The 21,511-nt window shown below is 45.8% G+C and overlaps 1 protein-coding gene across 3 annotated transcripts in view; it reads left to right on the top strand.

Moving 5' to 3' along the window:
• FKBP6 (FKBP prolyl isomerase 6) overlaps positions 1 to 21,511 on the top strand; it is a 234,131-nt gene that overhangs the window by 28,337 nt on the left and 184,283 nt on the right. For 2 of the 3 annotated variants that reach the window (XM_030186096.1, XM_030186095.1), the window contains exons 2-3: positions 4,553 to 4,670; positions 5,753 to 5,905. In XM_030186096.1, coding sequence (XP_030041956.1) covers positions 4,553 to 4,670; positions 5,753 to 5,905 — 271 coding nt within the window. The remainder of the gene's footprint in view (positions 1 to 4,552; positions 4,671 to 5,752; positions 5,906 to 21,511) is intronic. The other variant, XM_030186098.1, reaches the window with a different exon arrangement.

Below are 21,511 nucleotides of genomic sequence, written 5' to 3'. Positions count from 1 at the left end.
TTTATGCCTAAGGTGGTTTCAGCCTTTCACCTAAACCAGCCTATTTTCTTACCCTCTTTTTCAGAGGAAGAGTTTCCAGAATCTTTTGGGAAGCTGCACCTTTTGGATGTGCGCAGGACTCTGCTGCAGTATCTGTGAGTTACTAACTCTTTCAGGACTTCTGATCATCTGTTTGTTTCGCTATCCGGTTCTCGCAGAGGGTCTCCAGCGTCTAAAGCCACTATTGCCCGCTGGCTCAAAGAAACTATCTTTTCAGCTTTTCTACTGGCCGGCAGGGTTCCGCCTGTAGCCTTTAAGGCACATTCTACTAGAGCGATTTCTTGCTCTTGGGCTGAAACTGGAGCACTCTCTCTTCAAGAGATATGCAGTGCAGCAACATGGGCTTCTAAGCTCTCCTTTGCCCGACATTACAGGCTGGATGTGGCTGCCAGGAGGGATGCGCGTTTTGGTGCACAAGTACTAGCGCGTGGTGTGGCTTGTTCCCACCCTATCTAGGGATTGCTTTGTTACATCCCATACGTAATGGCTTCATCTGCTTGATGACAAGGAAGGGGAAATTAGGTTCTTACCTTGGTAATTTTCTTTCCTTTAGTCATAGCAGATGAAGCCATGAGCCCTCCCTGTATGATTGTCTGTATGCTGTGAATCTGTTTTTCAGGTTCTGTTCTAATTTCCTGAAGTTCCATCCTTGGGAGAAAGTTGGAAAACAATCTTCAGGATTCATGTTTAGTTTAAATTTAGGAGGATGTGTTCATTCCCTCCAGCATGTTTTTTTTTTTGGAGAATGTGTTGATTCTCTCCAGGAGGTGCGTGTGTTCCCCTCCAGTTCTATAAATAGGAGGATGAGTTCATTCCCTCCAGTGTGTTGGGGGGATGTGTGATTCCCTTCAGGAGGCGCGTGTGTTCCCCTCCACTTATACAATAAGGAGGATGAGTTTATTCCCTCCAGGAGGATGTGCATTCCCTCCTTTATGAGTTCATGCCCTTGTGATGGGCCATCGTTCGCTGTGAGGAAAGCTCTTGTGATTCCCATTGCGGTTTGCCATACTGCTTTGGAAGCTTCAAATACTGAAGAGGCAGTGGAGCTAGCTGGCCAAGAGGGCACTGTGAAAGTTTGAGTGCTCTCTATCTCCCCTGCTGGTTGATGGACATAACCCATACGTAATGGCTTCATCTGCTATGACTAAAGGAAAGAAAATTACCAAGGTAAGAACCTAATTTTCCCATCTGCTTGATGACAAGGAAGGGAAAATTAGGTTCTTACCTTGGTAATTTTCTTTCCTTTAGTCATAGCAGATGAAGCCATGAGCCCTCCCTGTATGATTGTCTGTATGCTGTGAATCTGTTTTTTCAGGTTCTGTTCTAATTTCCTGAAGTTCCTTCCTTGGGAGAAAGTTGGAAAACAATCTTCAGGATTCATGTTCAGTTTAAATTTAGGAGGATGTGTTCATTCCCTCCAGCATGTTTTTGTTTGGAGGATGTGTTGATTCTCTCCAGGAGGCGCGTGTGTTCCCCTCCAGTTCTATAAATAGGAGGATGAGTTCATTCCCTTCAGTGTGTTGGGAGGATGTGTGTTCCCCTCCACTTATACAATAAGGAGGATGAGTTTATTCCCTCCAAGAGGATGTGCATTCCCTCCTTTATGAGTTCATGCCCTTGTGATGGGCCATCGTTCACTGTGAGGAAATCTCTTGTGATTCCCATTGCGGTTTGCCATACTGCTTTGGAAGCTTCAAATACTGAAAAGGCAGTGGAGCTAGCTGGCCAAGAGGGCACTGTGAAAGTTTGAGTGCTCTCTATCTCCCCTGCTGGTTGATGGACATAACCCATACGTAATGGCTTCATCTGCTATGACTAAAGGAAAGAAAATTACCAAGGTAAGAACCTAATTTTCCCATAAATCCCTCAAACAATGCATAAACAAAGGCATAGAGGTCCTGATTTTTTCAAAAATTGTTTATTGGCAGCCCTATAATACATTCTGCAGCATGATTGGAGTACTAAAACATAATTACTGTACATGTTCTTGTTCTAAAATGAAGATTTTTAATAGAAATAAACAATGATGTCACGGGGGTGGGGGTGTCTGTCGGATATGCTGGATGGTCAGATTAGCGAAGGTCGGGGGCCATCAAGCGCTTCAAAATACAGCAGCCCTCTTTTTGTGTTGGACTTGTAGATCAGATCACATTACCCTGCTTCTTTCTTTACATTGTCTACCCGTTTCTTTTCGTATACAGTTTAAAATCCTATGCCTAGCATTCAAAGCTTACCACTGGGGCACTCACTCCATCCTGTCTTTTCTCTTTAGTTATTCCATATGCACCACGTTGGTCCCTTTGTTTCCTCAGTGCTCATCGTCTCATTCTCCTCTGTCCCATAATGGTTCCTTATGAACTGACCTGTAACCCGGCTTTCTTTTTTTCTTGCTCCGAAGCTGTACCCTCCCACCATACATCCTTTCGGAATTGTTATTTAGTAGATTTAAAAACCAACTTAAAACCCATTTTTTTGAATTGTCTTTTGGTTTATTGAATCCCTAAACTAATATACGGGGGTCTGGCTACCCAAGAGGCTTTGAGTATTGTTTTTTGTGGCGTTCATTTCATTTTATTTGTTTGCACTATGTAAATTGCTTTGATCTGGTTCACAGAAATGGCGGCATAGCAAGAATGACTAATAACATAAACATAAACTCACCTTGCTCTGCTGCCTCCTCCCCATGGCACGTTCGTTACATACCGTGAGGTTCACATGCACGGTTGAGTCAAATCTGGCAGAAGAGGAAGAAATGAGCCAGTGTGCACCGGTCTCTGCAGGGGAAGGGAAGAGAGCAGCTGATGCTATGTGCAATTCTCTGAAGTTGCTGGCAAACTCAGAATTCTACACTTCACAGCACAGAATTTGTGCAAAATTCCCCGAGGAGTAAATTGGTATGTAGCAAGATAGAAATATGACAACAGCTAAGGGCCAAATGGCCCATCCAGTCTGCCCATCCTCAGTAACCACTAACTCCTTCTAAGAGATCCCACATGCCTGTCCCACGCTTTCTTAAATTCTGACACAGTCCTTGTCTCCACGACCTCCACCGGGAGGCCATTCCATGCATCCACCACCCTTTCCGTGAAAGATTATTTTCTTAGATTCCTACTACTACTACTACTTAACATTTCTAGAGCGCTACTAGGGTTACGCAGCGCTGTACAGTTTAACAAAAAGGACAGTCCCTGCTCAAAAGAGCTTACAGTCTAATGGGCGAAATGTCAAGTTGGAGCAGTCTAGATTTCCTGAAGAGGTATGGTGGTTAGGTGCAGAAGGCGACATTGAAGAGGTGGGCTTTGAGCAAGGCTTTGAAGATGGTAGGGAGGGGGCCTGGCGTATGGGCTCAGGGAGTTTATTCCAGGCATGGGGTGAGGCGAGACAGAACGGGCGGAGCCTGGAGTTGGCGGTGGTGGAGAAGGGTACTGAAAGGAGGGATTTGTCTTGAGAGCGGAGGTTACGGGTAGGAACGTAAGGGGAGATGAGGGTAGAGAGGTAAGGAGGGGCTGCAGATCGAGTGCATTTGTAGGTTAATAGGTGAAGCTTGAACTGTATGCGGTACCTGATCGGAAGCCAGTGAAGTGACTTGAGGAGAGGGGTGATATGAGTATATCGGTCCAGGCGGAAGATAAGGCATGTGGCAGAGTTCTGAACGGACTGAAGGGGGGGATAGATGGCAAAGTGGGAGGCCAGTGAGGAGTAGGTTGCAGTAGTCAAGGCGAGAGGTGATGAGAGAGTGGATGAGAGTTCGGGTGGTGTGCTCAGAGAGGAAAGGGCGAATTTTGCTGATGTTGTAGAGGAAGAAGCGACAGGTCTTGGCTATCTGCTGGATATGCGCAGAGAAGGAGAGGGAGGAGTCGAAGATGACTCCGAGGTTGCGGGCAGATGAGACGGGGACGATGAGGGTGTTATCAACTGAGATAGAGAGTGGAGGGAGAGGAGAAGTGGGTTTGGGAGGGAAGACAATAAGCTCAGTTTCAAGTGGCGGTTGGACATCCAGGCAGCAATGTCGGATAAGCAGGCCGATACTTTGGCCTGGGTTTCCGCAGTGATGTCTGGTGTGGAGAGATAGAGCTGGGTGTCATCAGCATAAAGATGATATTGGAAACCGTGAGAGGAGATTAGGGAGCCCAGGGAAGAGGTGTAGATTGAAAAAAGAAGGGGTCCAAGGACAGATCCCTGAGGAACTCCAACAGAGAGAGGGATGGGGGTATACCCCCTCATTCCAGAGTTTTCCTTAATATGAAAAAGGCTTACCTTCTGTACATTAATACCACTGAAGTATTTAAACGTCTCTCTCATATCTCCTGACTGCAAACCTAAAGATTCATAGCTAGCTAATAAGTTTTGTTTTAGATCAACAATAGCCCAAGTAGGAACATTTAAAGATTTTTAGTGTTTTTTACCCTTATGATATAAATCCTTTCTTTCAAAAGCAGACGTGTTGCTGATTTATTAATGTGAAAATAAGAGGATTGTTCATCTAATCTGTTTTGGTTGTATCTTTTTGTAGTCCCTGTACCAGCAGCTGAGAAGTCACATGCAGGACATATCAGGAGATGGAGGGGTGCTAAAGGAAGTTATTCGTGCCGGTACTGGAGAATTGGTACCCCCTGATGCTTCTGTGCTAGGTATGAAATGACTTCACACTTCTAGTCTTGAAATCAGTAATAGAATCATGGTTGTGAGCAGATTGAGGCAACATCTGGCTGGGCTGGGGCAAGGTCTGAAGAATGCAGGAGCCAGGGATGCTCTTCCTTGCCTGACCCATCTATCTGTCTCCCTCAAGACTCTTGATAGCCTGGAGCTCCTGTTAGCTAAGCCCTTTTGTATGACAGGCTCTCCTCTCAATTCTGGCTGATCGCTCATTCACTTTCTAAAACATTGTGCTGCTTAATCTCAGACTAGATTACTTCTTTTACCACAAGCCCAACATGTCTTCTAAACATTACATGTCTTTCACAGCTGATTAGCTTTCTAATTTGATCTTTTTTTTTCTTTGTCCCACATTGGAGGACACTGCCAGGCCTAATAACATATTCCCATGGACAAGCAGGATGCTACAGCCAAACTACTAGTAACATCACAGACAACAGAGCCAACTTGGTGTGCTCTCCCAGAGCTCAGAATATTCTAGAAAAAACAGCTGAGCTTGTGCAGGACTTCCTATGTTCCACAAAGATGCCTGTCCAGTTTGTTTTGCCTCAACTGTTTTCAATTATGAGAGGAAGGGGGAGACATGAACCAAGTGTTCTTTTTTTCCCCTCAAAAACATGTAAAAGATTGAGTTTGATTAGCAAAACTCTATTTGCTATGCTTAGGGTTACTGTATGTCCGGATTTCCCCGGACATGTCCTCTTTTTGAGGGCGCCGTTGGGAGTCCGGGTGGATTTCTCCATTTCCTGGATTTGTCCGAGTTTCAGTCTTCGGGTAATCACATGACCTGTCCTCCTGACTCCTCTGAGGCTCTGTATGCACGCACGGCAGTGTAGGCCAATGTAGGTAGGCTACAGGCAGCGTCTGTGTGCGTGCCAGCCAGCGCCGATCAGCTGATGTGTCTGATCCTCCTGCATGCAGGCGCAGCGTTTTTTTCGCCTTCTCCGCTTGCAGCCACCGCCATAACCCGAGTCGACGACGAGGCTGCAGTGTCTGGTTTGGCGGCGGAGGTAGATATCAGCAACTGTCTGCTGTTAGTTCCTGTTTTCCGTTCCAGTGTCTGGGATGTCTGCCTTCGCCGAGGCGGCACTGGAGAAGAAGCTCAAGGAGCTGAGCAACTCGCAGCAGAACGTGCAGATGCTGTCCCTCGTCCACCACTGCAAGCACTCGCGGGTCATCGTGGCCATCTGGGAGCGGGAGCTGCGCAGAGGTAAGAGGCCTGCGAGCGGTGGGGGGTTTCGCTATGGACTTGGGTGAAACGGAAGAGGCAGAGCCCGATCTGCTGTGTCGTCTTGCTGCTGGGCTTGTTTTGGTTTTCCCCCTACCCCTCCCCCTCCCTCTCCCTCTCTCAAGTACATGATGGCAAAGGGCGCCTGTCAGCACAATGTAAAAATTCTCCTGTATGTAACAGCTCGTGGTGCTGTCAGATCAACCCAGTCTCCTGCAATTATCCCTAAAATTCATGCAGGAAAGAAAAAGAAAGCAACACAGCAGGCTACAGACACAGCAAAAGCCTCCCAGCTGGATGTCAAACAGCACTCTGGGCTCAGGAATGGGTGCCACAGTGTTTCCCTTTAACATTTCATATGGGAAGAACTTATTAAAAAAAAAAAAAAACGGCAAAGAAAAGCTGGAGCAGTTGAAAGACTGCCAAGCGCTTATCAGCTGTGGAAATAGCAACGGTGATAGCTAATCTATGCAATTGATTAATATCTCTGGAGGATTCCCAGGTGGCAATCCATTCATTCAGACTGGCAAGACAACCAGACGCATCCTGGATCCAGTCCAGCGCCAGAGAAGCTCTGTCCACGGCTTCGCCACTTTCATCACCTGCTTGTCTCCAGATCTCTTTCATCCCTTTTCCTTTTCTTTCCTTTTTTCCCTTTCCACTCTTTTATTATGAATCTTTCTTTCCTCTTTCCTGTTCTCTCATTCATTGCTTGCTTCTCATTTTTATTTATTTATTTGTTACATTTGTACCCCACATTTTCCCACCTATTTTGAATCCTCTCTTATATTTCCTCTTTTTATTTAATTCGTTTTTTTCCTCCTTTTCCCCATTGTTCTCTTTTTTTTTTTTAAATTTCATCCTTTTCCTTTCGCTTCTCTTAGGGTTACCATATGTCCGGATTTACCCTCTTTTTGAGGACATGTCCAGATGGGTTTTTGCCAGTCTGCCCGTTTGTCCTGATTTCTGGACAAACGGGCGGTCCTATCCTAGCCTCCCCTTCCCTTACTTACTATCTACTGCCCTGGTGGTCTAGTGACCTCTTCGGGGCAGGAAAGAGCCCCCTCTTTCCTGCCCGGAGTGCTGCCCTTGCCCTGCAACATGTTGCTGTGATGGTCTTGGGATTCAAAATGGCCGCCGAGAGTTGACGCGGCCTCACGAGATTTCAACTCTCGGCGGCCATTTTGAATCCCGAGACCGTCACAGCAACAGGATGCAGGGCAAGGACAGAGCTCCGGGCAGGAAAGAGGGGGCTCTTTCCTGCCCCGAAGAGGGCAGTAGATAATAAGTAAGGGGAGGAGAGGTGACCCAGGGGAGGGGAGGTGACGGGGGGGAGGGGGCAGGGGAGGGGAATATGTGACCCAGGCGAGGAGAGGGGAATATGTGACAGGGGGTGGGGTGAGGAAGTGAAAGGGGCGGGGCGGGGGCGGGACATGCCCTCTTTTTGAGAGGACAAAATATGGTAACCCTAGCTATGCTGTATAATAAATTAGGATTTGAGGTGCCCAAATTGTTCCTTAAATATGTATATAATAAAAGGTCATGATTTATGATTAGATGTAGGGACCTTCTCATGATGCACCAAAGTAGCTCAAAATATGCCCAGATATCCCCAGTGCTTGAAAGAGCCTCAGCATGAAATTAAAAGAATCCTATATAATAATTTGCACCTCCAACGTTCTACGTCTGAATGCTTGGGTTCGTACTACACTTATTATTATTAACGTTTGTATAGCGCTACCAGACGCACACAGCGCTGAACACCTGACAGAGACAGTCCCTGCTCAATAGAGCTTACAATCTAAAAATATAATAGACAGACAAGACAAATTAAGGGCGCGGGAAGTACTGGGTGAGAAGGAACAAGGGGAGGCAATTGAGTAGTGGCTAGGAGCCAAAAGCAGTGGTAAAAAGGTGGGTTTTCAGCATAGATTTGAAAACAGGTAGAGATGGAGCTAGACGTACATGTTCAGGAAGTCTATTCCAGGCATAAGGTGCCGCGAGGGAAAAGGAACGAAGCCTGGAATTAGCAGTGGAGGAGAAGGGGGACGACGAGAGATTTGTCCAGTGAGCGGAGTTCACGGGGAGGAATGTAGGGAGAGATGAGTGGAGAGGTAATGGGGGGCTGCAGAGTAGATGCATTTAAAGGTTAGTACGAGAAGTTTAAACTGAATGCGGAAGCGGACAGGGAGCCAGTGAAGTGACGAGGAGTGGGCTAGTATGGGTATAACGATTTTGGCGGAAAATAAGTCGTGCTGCAGAATTTTGGACAGACTAGAGAGGAGAGAGATGGCTGAGAGGAAGACCAGTGAGAAGTAAATTGCAATAATCTAAACGAGAGGTGACAAAGGTTTGGATAAGGGTTCTGGTAATGTATTCAGAAAGGAAGAGGCTAATGTTGTAGATAAATAAACGACAGGTTTTGACGATCTGTTGAATATGTGCAGAGAAGAAGAGAGAGGAATCAAAGATGACTCCAAGATTGCGAGCCGAGGAGACAGGGAGGATGTGAGAGCCATTAACAGAGATAGAGAATGGGGGAAGAGGGGAGGTGGGTTCAGTTTTAGTCATGTTTAGCTTCAGATGGCATTGAGACATCCAGCAGCAGTGTTAGACAAGCAGGATGAAATTTTGTCCAGGATTACGGTTGAGATTTCAGGGGTGGAGATGTAGATCTGAGAGTCATCTGCATAAAGATGGTATTGAAAGCCATGAGATGAAATCAGGGTACCAAGGGAAGAGGTATAGATGGAGAAAAGGAGGGGTCCAAAGACAGAACCCTGGGGGACACCAACTGAAAGCGGGATGGAAGTTGAAGAAGAACCGCCAGAGTGAACACTGAAAGTGCAAAGTGAGAGGTAAGAGGAGAACCAGGAAAGAACAGGGCCCTGGAATCCAAGCGAGGATAGCGTATCAAGGAGTATGGTGTGCTCAACAGTGTCGAAAGCAGCAGATAGGTCAAGAAGGATAAGGATAGAATAGAGACTTCTGGATTTAGCCAGCAGCAGGTCATCACACTTCCCATTGGTCCGCCCTCGCAATGACGTCAGAGGGCGGATCAGTGAAAGGGAAGGGAAGCCAGCACCAGCCAGCCACAGAACGTAGGAGGTGAGTAGAGAATCGCCCCTCTCCCTCCCCTCTGTCCTCCCTCCGAGTTCCAGCCCCCCTCCCCTCTGAGTTCAATGCCCCCCTACCTACCTCCCTTCTTCACTCTCCTCCGAGTTCCAGGTCCCCCTCCCTTTCGTGTTCCAGGACCGGCCCCTCCCTCCCTGTCTCTCCTCCCATCCGAGTTCCATGCGTCCCCTCTCCGACGAGTTCCAGACCCCCGCGCCTCCCTCCCTCTTTCTCTCCCCTCCGAGTGCAAGCACGACGTGTCCTCCGCCTACCCCTCGCCTTCCTGCATGCCGGCCAGAATTTAAAAATTCTTACCTCGGGGTCCAGCATCAGCAGTGAAGGCGAGCAGCGCTTCAGCCTGCGTTCCCTTCTGTCTCAGCTCTGCCTCTGGTCCCGCCCTTCTGGAAACAGGAAATGAGGGCGGGACCAGAGTCAGAGATGAAACAGAAGGGAAGGCAGTCTGAAGCGCCGTGCCTGCTCCACTTCACTGTTGCCGCTGGACCACGAGGTAACAAGTTTTAAATTACAGCCGGCACTTAGGAAGGCGAGGGGCAGGCAGACAGCTTGTGCTTGCACTCGGAGGGGAGAGGGAGGGAGGCGCGGGGATCTGGAACTCGGATGAGAGAGGGGGTGGTCCTGGAACTCGAAGGGGAGGGAGGTCCTGGAACTCGAAGGAGAGGGGAGGGGTCCTGGAACTCGAAGGGGAGGGGGCATGGAACTCGGAGGAGAGGTAGGGAGGGGGGCATGGAACCTTGCTATCGCCCATTTCATTTCTATCAGAAACGGGCCTCTTTTTCTAGTTTCTAAATAACTGCTTCGTTTGCAATGGAGGCAAAGTCCTACGAGAAATACAAAAAAGAGTGGAGGAGTGGCCTAGTGGTTAGGGTGGTGGACTTTGGTCCTGGGGAACTGAGTTCAATTCCCACTTCAGGCACAGGCAGCTCCTTGTGACTCTGGGCAAGTCACTTAACCCTCCATTGCCCCATGTAAGCCGCATTGAGCCTGCCATGAGTGGGAAAGCGCGGGGTACAAATATAACAAAATAAAATAAAAACACATCTCTTACTAGAAGAGCTGTTGTAGGCCGCTAAAGTTGAATAAAATTCTTCTTGGGTATCACAGCTGTTCTCTGTCCCTTTTGCAGCGATCGGGCTGCTGCATTGTAAAAACCCCCTTTCATTACATAGCTTTCCACTATTCTAGAACCTGTGGAATAGTTGTGTCCATCAACCAGCAGGTGGAGAAAGATAACTGAAAACTGAGCTGGTATCTAGTCCAACTCCTCAGTATTTTCTGTCTTCAGCAGGTGGATGGATACATATTTCAGCCTCTGGCTCTGAGTGATTTGCTCCTAGTCCAGTTGTTCAGCTGTTCCTCAGTTGAGCTTTGTGGGCAGCTTGAGACCGCAGAGTCATATCTGGAGGATTTCAGATCTTGTCTGTGGTTCCCCATGAATGTACTTCTTCCCTCCCTTCACCTCTCCCTTGTTTCCAGTGGAGCTCTCCTTTTCCAGCACAACCACCTCTTAAAAAAAAAAAAAAAAAGGAGGAAAGAGGTTTACAGAATATCGGTCTGATTCTTTCTCGTCTGAGGTAAGACTTGCAGAGACTGTGAGCTTGGGGAGAGCAGCTGGCAGTGGTAAGTCTGACTAAAGTTTAGTACCAGTAAAGTTTGGTTCTTGAGCTGGTTCTTTTTTCCATTTTTGTAAGCAATGTTGCCAAAGGGGGAAAAAAAACCCCAAAGGGTCCCACACAATAACACTCCTAACATTTTAGGACAGCACCTTCTTTTGAATACCTCAAGAATAAAGATACCAGAAAAAGCTTGAAATCAACAGCTCTTATCTTTAAGTTGGCCCCAAACATTTTCCCCTTTTACAGATATTTACACCTTGTGGCAGTCAGTTTTTCTGTCTTGTAGATATTGCATAACTTGTTTAGCCACTTACATTCATACAGGAGACACTCTCTTTTTGCCACTCCTGAGAACAGTATCTGTTCCAGGACTAGGGAAAGGGTTTCTGTATGTGTATTCTCTGGTACTCTTCACAGCACACTCTCCTGAAACGCGGATGAGATAGGGGGACCATGATTTTTATTACCCCATATTGCCTGAGGCTAGTGTGGTTTGCTCTTCTGGAACTTTCCATAAATGGTATCAGACATATATCAGATATATGGTGCTTTTAGATATCTCTGAAACATTTGATACCCTGCCTTCTCTGGGGGCCAGTTGCATGGTTGGTTTAATTCCTGCCTCAGAGAGGCAACAAATTAAGGTTGGTTTGGACTGTTCTGCGGCTCATCCTCTGTCCATGGAAGTTCCAGCAGGGCTCTGCCCTTTCTACTACTACTACTTATCATTTCTAAAGCGCTACTAGACGTACGCAGAGCTGTACACTTAACTTATATTTAGTTCCGTTTTGTCAAATATTTTTGTTACCTAGAAGTTGAGTCCAAGTTCTATGCTGATGATACTCAGTTTTCTGAGGCCTGTACCAAGCTTGACCTTTGAGCTTGATAGCTTCTTGGATGGCCTTGAATCAGTTGTCACTTAATTCTGATTTAGCCACTGTTTTTCAGCTCTCTGCCAGTCCTGATGTTCCCTTACAGATAGCTATGGATGGAACTGTTTCCTTAATCTTGGCAAGTTAGAATTTTAGATGTTGGACTCCCAACTTACTATGTATCCACATATGAGGGCAGTTGCTAATATGGCTTTTGATTATTTACACTTACTAGGCAGATTGAAGCCACTGATTTTTACTCTGTTTTACAAGCTCTGGTTTTAGCAATTTTGGATTACTGCAATGCTTTTCCTGGGCTGCACACAAAATCAGTGTTGAACTTTACAGCTGGCTCAGAATGCTGTTGTCAGGCTTATTGTTGGCCTTCTAGACATTCTCTTGTCATTACAACAGTGATTGGTATATATTGGTTCAAGATATTACTTTTGATATTTATGTTTCAACATTTTTATTGACGACAATCCAATATTAACACTTCACAAATAGAAGAACTCCAGAAAACACACTCATGTAGCAGAATACACATAATAGCAGTCAAGAGTACCATTTGTCATCAAATTATTAAACCGTTTATCCCCCCCCCCATCATATAAGTTAACAATTTATTGAACATCTGATTCCAATACATCCCCCCCTTAAATTACAATATCCTTCCCTCCCCCTCCCCCTATTATTATAACAATTCAACAATGCAACAGAAACCCCCAGCATACTCTCCTACTGCTATTGAATACAAACTCCATAAGTTGCATGAGCCCTAACATAATCCCAGAACCCCACTCCCTTACCCCCACATTAACAATTCCCTAGTTTAAAAAAAATGGTAATTATAAGTCATTAATGATGAGGCTGCACCCATGAGGATTTAAGTTGTCCAAGTAAGGATTCCATATAAGCAAGAATGTCTCCTTACGTCTAAGCGTACTCTTCGCCTCCCTTACGTTTGATATTTAAAACACTGCAGGGTTTGGCATCCCATTATCTGGTAGAGGTGATCAATATTTATTATCTGGCCAGCGCATTGTACTCTGAGGGCATGTGATATTTGCAGATTCCTTCTGTGTATAGTAGTCAGTTGATAGAGACCAGGAAGAGTTTTTGCTTTTGTTGGGCTTCTTGAGTGGAATAACTTACCACTGCATCTCAAAAAAGATACAGTGGAGTTAGAAAAGGTATAGAGAAGGGCAACAAAAATAATAAAGGGGATGGGACAAATTTTCAATGAGGAAAGGCTTAAGCAGCTAAGGCTCTTCAGCTTGGAGAAAAGATGGCTGAGGGGAGATATGATAGAGGTCTGTAAAATAATGAGTGGAGTGGAATGGGTAGACGTGAATCGCTTGTTTACTCGTTCCAAAAATACTAGGAGGCACGTAATAAAGCTACAAAGTATTAAATTTAAAACAAGTCGGAGAAATTATTTCTTCACTCAATGTGTAATTAAACTCTGGAATTCATTTCCAGAGAATGTGGTAAAAGCAGTTAGCATAGCGGGGTTTAAAAAAAGGTTTGGATAGCTTCCTAAAAGAAAAGTTCATAAGCCATTATTAAGATGGACTTGGGGAAAATCCACTGCTTTTTTCTGAGCAGCATAAAATGTATTGTACTGTTTAGGGATCTTGCCAGGTACTTGTAACCTGGATTGGCCACTGTTAGGATGCTGGGCTTGATGGACCTTTGGTCTGTCCCAGTATGGCAACACTTATGTACCTGTGCTCAGAATGATTCCTACTGTTGGAGTCATTTAGGAAGCAGCTGAAGACTTATCTGTTTGGACAGGCTTTTAGCATTGCTCAAGGCTAGGTGCCATGGAGTTAGTGCAGTGTAGATAATTAATTTTTAATGTACTTTTTATTGTGCTATATTTATATTGTTTTTATATATTGTGTTTACTTGTATTTCACCTAGCTAATTAGGTGGATTAGAAGTGTTTTAAATAAATGGGGGAATTCCCATCGCTTAGCACACAATCTCAAGGGACTCTTGCACCCCCCAACTTGCCCTCGCATCTTGGATGTCAAGAGGGTGACAGTAGCTACTTTGAACTTGCTCGACTGTCATAGGTATTGTTGGTTTTTAGGAGAGATTCCATTAGAGGGTCTTACAAATTTAAGTGGAAGAGGTTTGTCTTCTGTGATGGAGGACCCTAGACCCCTTTTCCTGTTTCATAAAACCCCCCAAAACTTGAATACATTCTACATGTGTTTGAATCAGGTTTAAAATCAATTTTGTTAGGGTATACCTTGGTACAGTTGGCATTTATCACCAGCATGTAGAAGAAAAATTAATCTCTGTACAGCCTTCAGTTCAGTTCTTACTGGGCTTGAAACCTCATCAGGCCTCACACAGTGTCATAGACCTTAGTGTGGTATTATGCGGATGATGTTATGATATAGATATATACACACACTGTTTAAGGCTGAATTCCCGGAAATATTCAATAAGATCAAATTAGGGCTCAATACTTTGGAATCCTGGATGATGGCCTTTAAACCTAATGTAAACAGGGATAAAACAAAAATTTTAGTGTTGAGTAGCTTGTTTAATTATTATTATTAGCATTTGTATAGCGCTACCAGACGCACGCAGCGCTGAACACCTGACACAGAGAGACAGTCCCTGCTCAATAGAGCTTACAATCTAAAAATACAGACAGACAAGACAATTAAGGGCGAGGGAAGTACTGGGTGAGAAAGGAACAAGGGGAGGGCAATTGAGTAGTGGCTAGGAGCCAAAAACAGTGGTGAAAAGGTGGGTTTTCAGCATAGATTTGAAAACAGGTAGAGATGGAGCTAGACGTACAGGCTCAGGAAGTCTATTCCAGGCATAAGGTGCCGCGAGGGAAAAGGAACGAAGTCTGGAGTTAGCAGTGGAGGAGAAGGGGGACGACGAGAGATTTGTCCAGTGAGCGGAGTTCACGGGGAGGAATGTAGGGAGAGATGAGAGTGGAGAGGTAATAGGGGGCTGCAGAATGGATGCATTTAAAGGTCAGTAAGAGAAGTTTGAACTGTATGCGGAAGCGGACAGGGAGCCAGTGAAGTGACTTGAGGAGTGGGCTAGTATGGGTATAACGATTTTGGTGGAAAATAAGTCGTGCTGCAGAATTTTGGACAGACTGGAGAGGAGAGAGATGGCTGAGTGGAAGACCAGTGAGAAGCAAATTGCAATCTAAGCGAGAGGTGACAAGGGTTTGGATAAGGGTTCTGGTAGCGTATTCAGAAAGGAAGGGGCGAATTTTGCTAATGTTGTAGATAAAGAAACAACAGGTTTTGGCGATCTGTTGAATATGCGCAGAGAAGGAGAGAGAGGAATCAAAGATGACTCCAAGGTTACGAGCCGAGAAGACAGGGAGGATGTGAGAGCCATTAACAGAGATAGAGAATGGGGGAAGAGGGGAGGTGGGTTTAGGGGGAAAAATGAGAAGTTCAGTTTTAGTCATGTTTAGCTTCAGATGGCGTTGAGACATCCAAGCAGCAATGTCAGACAAGCAGGATGAAATTTTGTCCAGGATTACGGTTGAGATTTCAGGGGTGGAGATGTAGATCTGAGAGGCATCTGCATAAAGATGGTATTGAAAGCCATGGGATGAAATCAGGGTACCAAGAGAAGAGGTATAGATGGAGAAAAGGAGGGGTCCAAGGACAGAACCCTGGGGGACACCAACTGAAAGCGGGATGGAAGTTGAAGAAGAACCGCCAGTGAGCACTGAAAGTGCGAACTGAGAGGTAGGAGGAGAACCAGGAAAGAACAGGGCCCTGGAATCCAAGCGAGGATAGCGTATCAAGGAGTATGGTGTGATCAACAGTGTCGAAAGCAGCAGATAGGTCAAGAAGGATAAGCATAGAATAGAGACTTCTGGATTTAGCCAGCAGCAGTTCATTAGAGACTTTGGTAAGTGCAGTTTCAGTAGAGTGAAGAGGGCAGAAACCAGATTGGAGTGGGTCAAGAATTGGTTGAGAAGAAAGGAAGTCAAGACAACGGCGGTGAACGACGCGTTCAAGTAATTTGGAGAGGGAAGGGAGATGGGGCGATAGTTGGAGGGAAAGGTAGGGTTTTTTAAGGAGTGGAGTGACAACAGCATGTTTCAAGGCCGTAGGAACAGTTGCAGTGGAGAGTGGGAAAGTGAGAGATTAAGGATGTGACAGCTGACAGGGATGATAGTAGGAGAGATAGTTTTAAGTAGATAAGTGGGGATGGGATCAGATGAACAGGTAGTACATTTAGAGGAGGAAAGAAGAAGGGCAGTTTCTTCAGTAGAAACTTCAGAGAAGGAGGAAAAAGAAGGAGAGGAAGGAGAGTATGGGGTGTGGACTAAGGGAGAGAGAGGTGGGGAGGGTTTGGATGAAAATTCAAGGTTAATCTTACGGATTTTATCATGGAAGTACTCAGCTAGGGTCTGAGGAGAAAGAGAAGGGGGAATTGGGGGCGGAGGTACTTTGAGAAGAGAGTTCAGTGTGGCGAAGAGAAGTCGAGGGTTAGAGCCAAGGGAATTTGTCAGTTGGGTGAAGTAATCCTGTTTGGCCCGTGAAAGGGCAGACTGGAAGGAGTTAAGCATGAATTTGAAATGAATGAAGTCGGCAAGGGTGCGGGATTTAAGCCAAGAACGTTTAGCAGAGCGGGCACAGGAACGAAAGTAGAGGATTTTTGAGGTCAGTTAAGGCTGGGGTTTGGTACACCTAGTAGGACGGGACATGGGAGGGGCAAGAGTGCCCAGAGCAGAGGAGAGAATAGTATCATAGGAAGAAACAGCTTCATTGACAGACTTAGAGTGGTGGAAGAGAAAAGGTTAGAGACACAAGAGGACAGAGTAAGGGGGTCAATAGCTTGAAGATTCCTAGATGTGGGGGTTGGGATTGGGTGGGACTGGGGAGGAGGGTGCTTAAGTGTGAAGATTAATAGGTGATGGTCAGAAAGGGGGAGAGCTGAGGAACAGAAGCTGGAGGGGAAGCAGTTAGAGGAGAGGATAAGGTCGAGACAGTGACCATTTTGGTGGGTAGGTGCCTGTAGACATAGATGAGTTAGAGAATAAGACCTATAAATTAGAATCACAATTGAAAATTTTAGGTGTAATTGTGGACAAATTTTTACTCTTTAATATACAAGTTCAAGCTACCTAGAGAATGACACAAGGACAAAGTTTGTCCCTGTCCCCGCAGTGTTGAGAAGCATTGTAAGTTTACTGAGCGCTGGTCAACCAAATGCACTCTCTCTCATTAAGGACTGGTTCAAACAAGCTGATGAGGTCTTAGAGGGATACCCATCTGCTTATATAACATAATTGCTATGATTTTAATCTGTGTATGAATAAGTGATCAACAATCTCGGAACTAGACTGAATCCTTTCTTCTACAGTCCTTCCCGCAATTGTGGTGCCAACAAAATGCTTTCATGAAAATGCTATGGGTCAACTAAACAAACCCATGTACCTGCAGATTTGTCATTTAATTTTAAAGTGCTTTAAAAATCATGGTCAGGCAAGTACCACGTTAAAGAGGTTAGTGCAAGTTATCTGCCACAGGACACATTTTATTCCTATGGGCCCTGCTGCAGATAACTTGCACTAATCTTTAGTAAAAGATTTTCTAAGTTTTGCTTGTGTATTTTTCAACTTAAAAGCATCAAAAACAAGTTTCCATTGGGTTACCATTACTAATAGCACACAAAAACCCACAGCTGCCAAGTTTGCCCAGTTCCAGGCTAGAAGCTTTTTAGCCAGTCCTGGCTTTGAACTTAAATCCCAAAGCAATGTTAATATTTGTAGCCCTGCTTCTATCTGCTGAAATCGCTGCTTCAGGTCCCATAATGCATCGGGATGGGTTTGTCAGAAAGTCTCTGTCCTTGAACTGAGTAATATGGGATCTTTGATAAATTAATTTTTAAGTAGTTGTCGCCAAAATTACAAGTTCATATGGTTACTGCATTATTCATTTATAGTAAAATTCTTTGAACAAATTATTGCTGGTGGAAAACACTGTTTTTTATTACTAACGTTAATGATCACTACCCTTGAGAAGACACAGCTAAGTAACTAAAACCTCCAAAGATCTGGAAGCACCAGTTTAGTAAGGAATGAATGACTAACTGGCACAAAACAGTCTATGCTAAGACACTGAAGCTAACTTGAAAAGTCAATATATTTCTTCATTAGGGGCAAATCTTAATAAGGCCAGGGACATTAACATTCTGTGCCACTGCACATTACGTTCCATTGATATAAAACCTAGTCCAAGATTATGCTACTTTGCCAAGCTCTCACCTTTGTCTGTCCCTAGATCTGCCGGACATTGATTTCTTATAAACTGAAAGAAAAAGGTCCATAGTGGGGCCCGCAGAGAAAGGATGCGCTGACTGCTGAACCCACCTCCAGCACATGTAAACAAGGCAGCACTGGAGCCCTGTCACAGAGCCTCTTTCTGTCAGGATGGAAAAGGAGACTGTTCAGACTCAGGAGGTGACCCTTACTTGCTGTGCTGTCTGCCCCCAAGAAGTAGAGAACACAAGAGTGTGGCAAACATACACCTTGTTTCATGAAGCATGGGCAGTCCATGTTTCTGTGCTGCTTATGTAGCAGCAGGCTGGGTTTAGAGCCCCAGGCAGAGCTGCTTGAGCCACATTCCTGCCTTTACTTGCTTCACTAGCTGCTGCCAGGCTGAGCTGGTCTCTGGCAGATTTTGGACTTCACTAAGTTACAAATATCCAGGTTAAATACAGCTCTCTCCCTGCTGGATGACTGTAACATAGTAACATAGTAGATGACGGCAGAAAAAGACCTGCACGGTCCATCCAGTCTGCCCAACAAGATAACTCATATTTGCTGCTTTTTGTGTATACCCTACTTTGATTTGTACCTGTGCTCTTCAGGGCACAGACCGTATAAGTCTGCCCAGCACTATCCCCGCCTCCCAACCACCAGCCCCTCCTCCCAACTACCGGCTCTGGCACAGACCGTATAAGTCTGCCCAGCACTATCCCCGCCTCCCAACCACCAGCCCCTCCTCCCAACTACCGGCTCTGGCACAGACCGTATAAGTCTGCCCAGCACTATCCTCACCTCCCAACCACCAGCCCTGCCTCCCAACCACCGGCTCTGGCACAGACCGTACAAGTCTGCCCAGCACTATCCCCGCCTCCCATCCACCAGCCCCGCCTCCTGATCTTGACTAAGCTCCTGAGGATCCATTCCTTTGGCACAGGATTCCTTTATGCTTATCCCACTCATGTTTGAATTCCGTTACCGTTTTCATTTCCACCACCTCCCGCGGGAGGGCATTCCAAGCATCCACTACTCTCTCTGTGAAAAAATACTTCCTGACATTTTTCTTGAGTCTGCCCCCCTTCAATCTCATTTCATGTCCTCTCGTTCTACCGCCTTCCCATCTCCGGAAAAGGTTCGTTTGCGGATTAATACCTTTCAAATATATGAACGTCTGTATCATATCACCCCTGTTTCTCCTTTCCTCCAGAGTATACATGTTTAGTTCAGCAAGTCTCTCCTCATACGTCTTGTAACGCAAATCCCATACCAATCTCGTAGCTTTTCTTTGCACCGCTTCAATTCTTTTTACATCCTTTCAAGATACGGCCTCCAAAACTGAACACAATACTCCAGGTGGGTCTTCACCAACGACTTATACAGGGGCATCAACACCCCCTTTCTTCTGCTGGTCACACCTGTCTCTATACTGATGGAATTCCTCATTTTTCTTCTTCTGGAGAATAACAATACAAGGCAGTGGAGATGGATAGAGCAGGACAGAGAAGCACAAATCCTATTTACTCTGTAAAATGAGTGAGCTGCTGCACTTTCTTTGACTTTTGCCTTGTATGGTGGATGTGAAAATGCTTTAAGTAACTGCTTCTGAACCGTTTTCATTTCTCACTCTGTGCTGGAAATATAAGGAAGTTCTCACATCTGTCCTTTTGTCATGTCCCCTACCTCAACACAAGTGGCATCCTCGGGCTGCGCAGGGTCCTGGCAACACACACACTTGACTGGCTCAGCCTTGAGCCATGTCTGTGTACTTGATTGCCTTGCTCTCATGCACCTGGATCTGCTCTCTCTGCCTGGCTTCCATGCACCTGTGTTGACTTTCTCTCTGCCTACCTGACTTATGGCAGCTCTCTTCTTCAGCTGGTTCCTGTCTACGTCAGAAAGCCTGCACTATTTTTGGGATGCTTTCCCTCTGCCTCATTGCTTTGGCTTCTACTTGGGTAAGCGTTTCTCTTCAGCATACTCTTCTGTTTGCTGCCTGCCTGTAAAGACCCTGCTTGTACCTGGATTACTCTTCTGTTTGCTGCCTGCCTGTAAAGACCCTGCTTGTACCTGGATTACTCTTCTGTTTGCTGCCTGCCTGTAAAGACCCTGCTTGTACCTGGATTACTCTTCTGTTTACTGTCTGCCTGTAAGACCCTGCTTGTACCTGGCTACTCTTGTCTGCTGCCTGCCTGAATATCCTGCCTGGACCTGGTTACTCTCTTGTCTGCTGCCTGCCTGAATATCCTGCCTGGACCTGGTTACTCTCTTGTCTGCTGCCTGCCTGAATATCCTGCCTGGACCTGGTTACTCTCTTGTCTGCTGCCTGCCTGGATATCCTGCCTGGACCTGGTTACTCTCTTGTCTGCTGCCTGCCTGGATATCTTGCCTGGACCTGGTGATTCCCGGGTCAGTTACCCACCTGTATACCTGCCTGGGCCCAAGACACTCCTTAGCCTACTGCCTGTCACTCTGTTGTGACCCTCTGCTGAACTTCTTCCTTCTGCTCTCCTCTGGCTGGTCTCTCTGAGCGCCCCTTTCCGTGCCTCTTTGTGTAAGTCCTGTCGGCAGCCCGCACCTGGGGGCTCAACTCCCGGGGAACGGCGGTCACCACAGGTGAACTTCGGGGTTGCTCGGCTGCCATTCAGAATCTGGGGCCAAAGTCCTCGTACCCGGGATCACTTCTCTGTACAGGGACTCACAAAGCTCACACCTTTGTTTATTCTGAAGAGTGGGAGAAAAGCTTTTTGTTACAGACTTGTTAGGTCAAAGTGGTGTACTCCCTATTTCATTCCTGATTTTTAAGAACTTCTTAGCTCTTGCTATCATGAATCTGAGCCTCATGTGAACTTTCCACATGTGCATATATAGCAGGAACCAGATGTAGCCGACAGGGCACCAGTAGAGAAGATGTGCAGCACAGTAGGGTCTAGACAGAAACAGGTAAGAAAGCGAGCGATCGTGTGGGGGGGGGGGGGGGCTGGTGCTGTGAGGCGTCCGATCTCCCTTTGGCCTCAGCCTGCAGACTTCAGCAGATCAGCAGCACATATGAGTAGAGAAATGGGGTAAATGCTGGGGCTTTCCATTACCGTGGAAAAATCAAATGCTACTGTTCCTGCAGGGCGGTAGCAATTATTTCCCCCGCATCCGCAGGAATTTTATCAAACTGTTTACCGTGGATTTACCACACATCCCTATCCCTATATCTATGTCATTCTCTACTGTCACCACGAAAGTATTTGCCTTTTGTGGAAGCTTAGAAAGAATAAGATCCTATTTTAAACCCAGTCAAAGAAACATTTTCTTCATTCAAGGTGTAATTAAACTCTGGAATTTGTTGCGAGAGAATGTGGTAAAAGCAGTTAGCTTAGCGGGGTATAAAAAAAGGTCTGCATGGCTTCCTAAAGGAAAAGTCCATAGACCATTATTAAATTGACTTGGGGAAAATCCACTGCTTATTTCTGGGATAAGCAGCATAAAATGTATTGAACATTTTTGGGATCTTGCCAGGTATTTGTGACCTGGATTGGCCACTGTTGGAAACAGGATGCTGGGCTCGATGGACCCTTGGAGGCATATTTTCAAAGCACTTTGGGAGGCTAAGTTCCATAGGTTTCTATGGAACTTTGGGAGGCTAAGTGCTTTGAAAATGAGCCTCTTGGTCTGTCCCAGTGTGGCAATACTTATGTACTTGTGT

The sequence above is a fragment of the Microcaecilia unicolor genome, chromosome 13, assembly GCF_901765095.1.
Source record: "Microcaecilia unicolor chromosome 13, aMicUni1.1, whole genome shotgun sequence".
Classification (NCBI taxonomy): Eukaryota; Metazoa; Chordata; class Amphibia; order Gymnophiona; family Siphonopidae; genus Microcaecilia; species Microcaecilia unicolor.
Note: the sequence above shows the minus strand (reverse complement) of the source record. Positions and strands in the feature narration are given on the sequence as shown.